Below are 9,880 nucleotides of genomic sequence, written 5' to 3'. Positions count from 1 at the left end.
CTAATCAAAAAAAAAAAAAAAAAAAAATGAGAACGTGAAAAGTTTTAAAATTATTGTCTTGAATTCTTATTTTGAACTATAAATTCTAAAGAAAAATAAAGCACTATTTGTTATTGAACATTTTACCAGAAAATTCATTAAAAAAAAAAAAAAAAAAAAAAATGAAGTTTTGGGATAAAATATATTTAGGTTCCTGTATGGTTTAAATAAAACTTATTTCATGTTTGAAAAGGATTTTTTTTATTACGGATGTTATATTTTTTATGAATCAATGAATTTTTTAAATTGTATTTTATAGATTCTTTAGCTGAGAAATTTGTTAAAAAGTGTAGTATTGGAAACTATAATATTATGAGCTATCATAGTTTGATAACAGGACAACAGTGTATTTTATTCAATTTACATAAAATGGTATCAATAATATAATGTGAGATCATCATATTCGTTTATTTGATGTAAAAGTACGATTTTCCTGTAGGGAGGTCGTCCGAGATTTGGTCATTGTGGAGAAAAATAAATGTCGTAGTCGTAATTTATTTTTTACGATAATTAAAAAGTGTTATTTAGTTGAAAATGTTTATACAATGTTCATATAAATGTATACAATTAAAAATTAAATACATAAATTACATTATGTTGTGATAAACACAGTGTTTGTCACGTGGCATTTATCGCAGCCAATATACTTTGGTGTTGGTGTATGGCATTATATAACCCATGCCACTTTAGTGGCTCTGTCCGAGGACAAATGGCTGGGCCCGATTACGCTGACCGAAGCCGTAGGCGCCTGGACCTCCGGACTGGGTCAATCGGGATCATACTTGCAATCAATGTGCACCAGCGCAGCAGTGGAAAGCAACGTGAGCAACGTGAGCAAAATGATTATGGTAGCCAGCACGGCGATCTGTCCGTTTCGGAACAGCGACCGCGCTGAGAAGTACAGCAGACAGGCATGCAATAGACATGCGGCGATCCACAGCACTGTGAGCGTCACCGCGGACCGGATGGTTGGTCCCAGAAACCGGAACGGTTGCAGTCGTGGGTCACACAGCTGTTGGGGTCGGTAGCCGCTAAAACCATGGCTCATGTAAATGCTTCCGGCTATATAACACAACATCATGACGATCAAAAATCAATGATATATCTTAATATTTTAATACGACAGTATCATTTTAACATTGGTACTCTCCTACAAAATATTATACATTTTGGTACTACGGTGTAAGTACTTGCACAGAGTGTTGAATTAAGCGGGGGGTGTTGTAGGTGCAATGCAATAAGATCTGATTTAGGTATCTAATCTAATCAAATCTGAGGTTATTTTAGAGGCCTCTGAGGCTAATGTCTTAGATTTTCTAACTCTGTAAAAATATAAATTTTGAAATATAATGTTCAAGAAAAATCATAAAAAGATAATATTAAGACATTTCCCGTATCCGTTTATCTTAGACAATACAGCATGTCAAACGTCAAACGGCTTTTGGCTTTTTTATTTACTACAACCATTATTAAGGTTCATTGAGAAATTAAGCAAACTAAATACGATTTTTATTTTGCCTCGTAACTATGTTAGAATTATTATGTTAAGTATAATGTATATGTACTTTCCCAGCAGTAATTGTACATTTGTATAAAATGTTTATTTTGATAAGTTTATTGTGTGATTTCCATATAGAATTTCATTGAATATTCTTTGTCCAGTTACACATCACGTTTGACATGCCTGTTACAGACTTATGAATTCAGTTTTATTCCTATTTGTAACTAAGTTTAATAAAACACATAAGGTATATACTTATTGAAACGTTTTATTTTTTTAAATCATATTTACTTTGATTAAAAACCGAAAATATATAATTAATGTAACATGTGAATAAATTATATTAAACATGAAAAAACAAATCACCATTGTTGAATTAATTCACTTATCATCACGTTAAGGATATTAAATATGTCTTAAATCAGAATATTTAAGATACACTGGGAGAAAAACCCCGTTTTTTAATATGTAGATGCCATTGTACATCAAATTTACATAATATGTTATCTATTGTTATCTATTAGAAAATGCAATTATATAGTAATTATAAATAGGTTGTATGGTTATTATTATAAGTTATAAATTATAACCAATAATATTGCATTAACTGCTACAACGATCAAATCATTTCTTTCTATTAAATTTTTAAATTTATTATAAAAGAAGTTAATACATAATAAGATTAAACGCAATTATATAAAATGTGTTTATCAATTAATTTATCGATTTTGTGTTTTGCGAATAATGAATCACTTTAGAACCGGATGAATGAATATATTTCATCAGTTTCGATAATTCTTACCTGCAGTAAAAAAAAACTTACTTAGTAATTTTTTTCAAAAATACTATGAATAACTTAAATTAAAGTTCTTTAATTACCATTTCTTTAACTAAAAATTACTGAAAAACTAAGATAGCAAACGAAGTGAATAATGAATAATTTAAACTTTTTTTTAATTACCTACAGATTATTTCTCGGTATTTATAGTTTTATTTAAAGATATATATTGACAACAAGGTATAACGTATTTATTGATAATGCCATTAATTGATTAATCATAGTCCATAAAGCATTCATTCATGATAGAACATTAAACAACATAAAGTAACATAACTCAAGAAATATTGATCTTTGATCTTGTATAGCTTATGTTATATGAACGTATTTTAAAGTTAATATGATTCAACATTTAAAAACGATTACATAAGAACAAAAGAGGTAGAGTATTTAATACCTATCTCTATTTTACTTTATTAAAAATTTAACAATATATTACTTAATTATTATTCTCTTTGTTTTTACCTCTTTGAAATATTGTAAATATAATCATATATTAAAACAGGTAATTTAAAGTAAAAAAAATATTGTGCATACGATTAAAAAAATAAATCATAACTATGAAAATATATAGTTAAAAGTTATTAAGTATCTATAATAGCAATATACATATTTACAATAATTATTTGAACATTAAAATGGCTTAAAATTAATTAATATACAAATTTAAGTACATTTATCTTCAAATTATTATAAAATAATTAAAATATATTTACAAAGCTTTTGCAAAGTGCTATAAAATATAATGAAGTTATAAGTATACCGTATTGATTTAATTTAGTTTAAAAACATATTCGAGTAAAAGAAATCATTATATTTTAAACCAGGGTCATTAACATTTTTATTTCTTGTAAGTTGATCTTATATCAAATATCTGATTTATCCATAAAAAAGGAATTAAAAAAAAAGCCTAAAAAAATTTTAATGTTAAAATTACCAAAACAATGTTATTCAAAATTTCTATTTTCGGTGCGAGTTAATAAACTAATGTAACTATTTTGTGGTTTCTTTATTATGATAAAAACTTTCAAACTACCATAAGTTGAAAGTAATTTTTATTTAAAAAAAAATAGAAAACTTAAATTTTTTCATCAAAAATTAATTTTAAACACATATTTAATTTACTTATATAGGTAGGTACAGAAATTAAAACCTACTGCAATACTAACAATTCAAATTAATTTTATCTCTATATATTTATAATAATTTATACAGATTCATTTTAAACTCAAATTCTATCATTAGCCCGTTTATTTACTTTGTATTAACAGCTCCAAATAGGTAGGTATGTTTCTGCAGTAATTAATTTTTACCATTGTTTTAATCATTATCCATAATCATAAACTGTTTGTATAATAACCATATTTAAAAATGACTTAAAATTATGGATTTATCTTTATTAATTTAGATTCTCAGCGGAGCAATGAATGTGTTGATTTTATAATGATGTATTTTTTACTGTCTATCATGACCTTTTGAGACAGTAAAAATTCTTTGATTTTTAAAAATTGAGGTGGTTTCTAGTAAGAAAGTGGATCTAATTGATACTTTGGGGAGCTAAAAGTAAACAATTTCTAATATTTTTTTATAACCAGAAAAAATAAAAATAAATAAAAGAAAAATGCAAATTCAGTTTTTGATAAAATCGATTTTGTTTTTTAGTTTAACTAGTTAAATTAAATTATAATAGTAATATAAAAGGTAATTTATTAAAAAAAAATAAAAAATAATAATAATGATAATAATGTTTAATATGCTCAATGGGTTTTGAATTAAATATGGTTTATAATTATTGTAGTAGGTACCTAATTAAAATCGGTTAGGTATTGCAATTTGTTTTTAAGTAATAGTACGGTCAGTTCATACAACACTATTTCGTATAATTACTACCTAATAATAAGAGTGTTCTGAATATTACATAGGCAAGTGCTTTATTGACAAATAAACTACATTATATTCTTATATATATATAAATATATATATATATATTCATGAGATAAAATGCTTGTAGAGTTCGAAAAAATGAATAAAATAATTGTGATAGCAATAATATTTATTTAATATTTTTAATATTAGAACAATTATCACATTGATCCTTTGACTCATGGATTTGGACATTTTATAATTTCCGCACTACTGTATATATCATATAAATATATAATAATATATATATGTATAAATAACAATAATTTTATGGTAAATTCTGTGAATTATTTGTAACAATTAAAATCAAAAAAAAAAAAAAATTATTTTTACGTTTTATATAAATGTTTATTATTCGATATCAGTTTCTACATTGAAATATTGGTTATACCATTGAATCAAAATAATTTGATGTCCTACCTTTTATTTGTTTTCTATTATACCTAGTTTCTATTATTTTTTTTTATTATAAACCATAATATTATAACAATAACTTATAAATTATGTAGATAATTAAATACAACGAGCTAACAGTTTATCATAGAAATGTTACTATTTAAATGTATTATTGGATTCGGGTGATGATCTGTATATAGTTAAAATAATCTATTGTGTAGAATAGTAAGTAATATAAATGTATAATTTATATTATTATAATATATCATAATATCTAGATTCTAGACTATATATAGAAGATAGTCTATACTTCTGTCCTTTGGGTGATTCTTCCAACTAATATGTTGTTGACAATGTTGAAAAAAATTCCGTATTTTAAACTTCTAATTTGCTTCCAAAATTAAAATTATTACGTAATTTGTAATGTATTATTCTTAAATCAAGATATATTGAAACATTATTTTTTTAACATTATGGAAATTAAAACATAAATTAAGTGATTTAAATTTTTTTATTTATTAAAATTTAATCATGATTTAAAAATAAATACCAAAGACGACATCTTTATTTTTTTAGTTTTACAGAACGTCATGGTCAATTGAGTGCATTATACAAACGACTTGCATACTAATAAATCTTACTGGCCTAAGGGATTTGGCTAAATAACTACTGTAAGTAATTAACTTAATTACGAATTTGAAAATCTAAGAAGGATGATGAGTTTTATCTTTGTCTTACAATAATACCATACGGTTTTTTTTATCTGTGATAATGACTTTAAATGTATTTATTCGTTATAATGTTTACTTAATAAATAAATTAAAAATTGTTTATTATACATATATATATAGTGAATATATTTTAAAGTTTTAACAATTTCATGTTTTGAAATGATTTAAAAATATTTATACATGATTGATATTTTAACTAAATTTAAGATTTATGTTGTTTATCATGCTAAATGTGTATGGATGGTGAATGTAATAATACACATTAACTTTAAACAATATACTTGTGGTTTAGGTATATTTTAATTTTTAGTTGGGAATAGAAGAACAATTTAAGTTAAGAATGGTAGAAAAAACAGTAAAGTGTATGGTTGTCGTAAATATATTCAGAAGAAGACATATATGTACGGAGCTCTTACTGTGATCAGACCATGAAATTTGCCCGCTAATCTAGCTAGCTATATCATTCTGTGAAGCCCAAAGATTGAAACAAGGAATCTGAAAAATACATTTAACTGGTAACGATACACACTGTGCCAAAATCTCAGGATAATACAAATATAATGTATCTATATAGTGGTTTATAAAAATAAAATAATGTTTTAAAAATTAACGGTTTTTCTTATGTTGTTAGTTTTAGAGAATTGTTCATTTTATTGCTTGATAAAATAATATATATCATGTAGATATTTTTAACGATAAAAAAATAATTTAGAAAAAGGTCACATAATTATAATTAAGAGAGAAAAAATTGAGTGTAATCTATGTAAACGGAGAAAATAGTTTGATAAGTTTTTCAGATTGATGTTTAGAGTGCTTTTAGTTTTCTTAATGTCTTTTTTTTCAAGAACACAGGCTGACGCATTGAGATTATAACGTGATATTAAATTTGTCGTAAAAACATAAGTTTTTTTTGATTTATTCAGCTTAGTTTCATCTTAGTTCACTTGGATTTTGAATACCAATAAACTCAAAATAATTGGGTTTCTGTAGAAAATATCAAATAGTGTGACATGGATTTGTTTGTTTTTAACTTGGAAATTTAATATACATTGTTTGAAATCAGGTAAATTTTAAATACGGCTATGGAATTTGTTTTTGAGTTCATTGTTATATTTGATAATTAGATATACGTATTTCATAAAAATAAAAGTTATGTTTGTAAATAAAGATATATTTCCATTCATTTTTTAACCATGAATTATATTTGTCTTAGTATTACAGTACTTTATCATAATACTTACATTAAATCTCTTTTAATTATCGATATCAGAATTTCGACAACTCTATTTTACAGGAGATGGATAAAATAGTTAATGATTTTGGTGTAGAATGATTTTATGTATAGTTTATTTCAGTAATCGAACATATAGAAAAAATATTGATACTAAAGAAAAAATAATTGTAAAATCTATTAAATTGCTTAATGGTTCACTAATTGCAGAGGTAAATACTAACCATGTAATATTATACACTAATAAATTATATCTATATTATTTGTTTGTTTAACTGAATGATAGTAAGTTTTTAGTAGATTTTTTGAGTTTTTTATAATACTCTATTTATAGGCTATTTCTTTAAAAAGTATTTTAATTTTTGTAAATTAATTTAATAGTCAGTTTTTATTAAAACGAGTTAATTATTTTTCCTACTTTGTATTTTTAGAATAATTACGACATTTATGTCGTTAATTGAATAATTTTTTATTTTTGATAAATAAAAGAATAGGTACAAAATTATTTTGCTTCATAGTAATTCAATTAAACATTACTGAAGGAGGATTAAAAGTTTATTTTCTGGATCATAATTGAGAATAGTTAATGAGAATGTACAATTGGCAATACACTAATATTTTGAAAAGATTAAAAGCGGACCAGTGTTTTTTTTTAAATTAAAAATAATTATTATTTGTTAAAATGTACTTTCGTTATGTTTTATATTTTTATAAAATATTATTATTTATGATTTAAGGCTATCATTTTATATAAAAATAATATACGGCATAGATTTAGGTAAATAAAATGAAAATTTATTGTTGAGAAGTACACATGAACTCAGATAGGAACTCAAAGCTCTTACAATTCTGAAAGTTTGGTAATAAATTCAGAAAATGAAAATAATACTATTAATTAAATTCTTCAACTAATAATTTGCCTGCTTTAGTAATATATCTAGATTCGTTATAAAATGTTTTTATTATTATATTATTATAATTATATTACATAAAAATAAATTCATATAATTATAAATATGTATCTATATTATTTATTTAGAATTTTTAAACATAGTTTGTAAGTTATAATGATATAAAGAATTTAGGCTAACATGCCTAAATCGTATTTTATTCGTTAGGTTAGGCCAATTTTAGGTTTATAATCAAGTAGGAATTTTTGCTTAGAAATATGAATACTTTACTGTTAATTATTTAAAAAATATACACTTATTCTAGTTTCAATTTAAAATACCAATATATATTAAATAATGGGACTATAATAGCAAAATAATTGAAAACCGCATGGGACACAACCACACACAAATCTAAATACTATAAATATCTTAGTAGATATTGCATAGTTTAGGCACGCAACTGTTACTTAATTTTCAAATGTTATCTACTTGTTATTTTAGTTATTTGTTTTGACGGAGAACGTAACAGTCCAGACATAAATAATATCCAATATTAGTTAAATTATTTTTGATTGATTTAAAATATCCACATTTAAATACACCTATATACTTATATTATTTTAATAGCTATATGATAGTAACAGGTAGATATCTAAAATTAAGTAAAATATTCAAGTTGTTAATGAAATAACTAAAGGAATAATTAAGCAATTCGATTTCATACATTAATTTTTGATTTTTAAAAGAACAAATAAAAGTCTGGTAAACATTGGTTCTATTATTCATAATTTTTCATGATAATTAAAAAAAAATAATATTCAATATTTATTAAAATTAATTTATATGTGTATGTTGGCATGTTGTGGTTTCTAAAATAATGTGTGTAGTTTCGAGTCATTTTCATAAGTGATATTAGAATATTGATTTTATCAAATGCATGCATTATATCGAGTCATTTTTATACACGTAAAAATAGTTGGTGTATTGTTATGAATTTTGTTCGTTATTGGGGTGGGTTATGCATTTTGACATTTTTTGCAGCATTAGGTCGTATGCGGCAATGGAAAGCGAAAAAAGATGTTTAAAATATATTAAAACATATAAATTAAAATATTTGTTTCAAAGGCTTATAGAATTAATATTATGATATATTTTAAATGTTGTATCTTGTACATATAATAAGTGGCGAAGAAGAAAAATGTATTTCCATTAGTCAGTTCATATTGATAAATATATGTTTATGCATGAGTTTTTTTTAGATATCAAACAGTAAAACAATCCTTTAAATGATGTTATATGAATTTTATTTGTTATAAAATTATTAAAGTGATGTTAGAAAAAAAATTTAGTTTGAATTCAGGTTCTTTACTTAACGAGATTGTAACTCATATGTACCAAGAGAAAAATGGTACTTTGAGTTCTAACAGAATGTTTTGGGTTTATTAAGCTCATTGTATTACTTTATTCATTTAATTAATGCTTTTGAATTATACGGACATTTACTGGTACACTATGCAGCTGTTTTGATGATTTAACTTTGGTTAAATATTACAGGAAATTATGTTATCACAGTAAGTTTTTGCATTTATAAATATTAAGTAGATATGTAGATATTATAAATATATTTATAAATTAAGTACCTTTAAATAAATCAATATAAATTACGTTCTTTTTTATCGATTTAATAAATTAAGAATCGTATAATATTAATATTAATACTGTTTTGTTTAAGTTTTATTTTTTGGTTAATTATTTTATATTTCGAATAAACATAAATAATCACGGTTTGTGAACTTTATTTATAACATGTAATTGATTGAGATTCTATCGCTTAAAAACTAGATAAATATAAATATTTTAAATTTTTAATACCATTTATTAAATCATTTGATTGGGATATCGAGTGCTAATGCAATGTTGAAAATAATATTTTAACATTTATCTGTAAGACAAACGGGAAAACGCGAGTTGGGTCCCGAGATATTTGATCCCTTAAAAAAAAAAAAACACGGGTTGGGTCCTACGTAACTTGCCAGTACATGGGCATCCATTGAGCGGGGCAAGACAGGGCGCTTGTCCCCTCTTGGACTTACTTGGGATTTATAGTGAAATTTATGTATCACTTCGGAGCTCAGCCACGCAATCAATCAAAAAAATGGCAGAAAAAGAAAATTTTTTAAGTGAAAAAATGCTTTCTTTTACTAGTGGAGAATTGACACGATTGAATTTAGTAAAAGTAGTGTCTTTTAAATTTATTCCCTATTTCAGTGTTTCCCAACCTATTTGAGAAAAATAAAAATATTTATATATGTATTTTAAATTTTTAAT

At 24.0% G+C, this 9,880-nt stretch overlaps 1 protein-coding gene across 3 annotated transcripts in view; it reads right to left on the bottom strand.

Annotated features, from left to right (window-relative positions):
* Window positions 1–315: 315 nt before the first annotated feature.
* The window catches only part of LOC112591802, a 61,886-nt gene continuing 52,321 nt past the window's right edge, over window positions 316–9,880 (bottom strand). For all 3 annotated transcript variants that reach the window (XM_025335731.1, XM_025335730.1, XM_025335732.1), the window contains exon 4: window positions 316–1,101. In XM_025335731.1, the coding sequence (XP_025191516.1) occupies window positions 806–1,101 (296 nt within the window). In that variant the 3' untranslated portion in view covers window positions 316–805. The remainder of the gene's footprint in view (window positions 1,102–9,880) is intronic.

The sequence above is a fragment of the Melanaphis sacchari genome, unplaced genomic scaffold (assembly GCF_002803265.2).
Source record: "Melanaphis sacchari strain LSU unplaced genomic scaffold, SCAv2.0 Contig1439_pilon_pilon, whole genome shotgun sequence".
NCBI lineage: Eukaryota > Metazoa > Arthropoda > Insecta > Hemiptera > Aphididae > Melanaphis > Melanaphis sacchari.
Note: the sequence above shows the minus strand (reverse complement) of the source record. Positions and strands in the feature narration are given on the sequence as shown.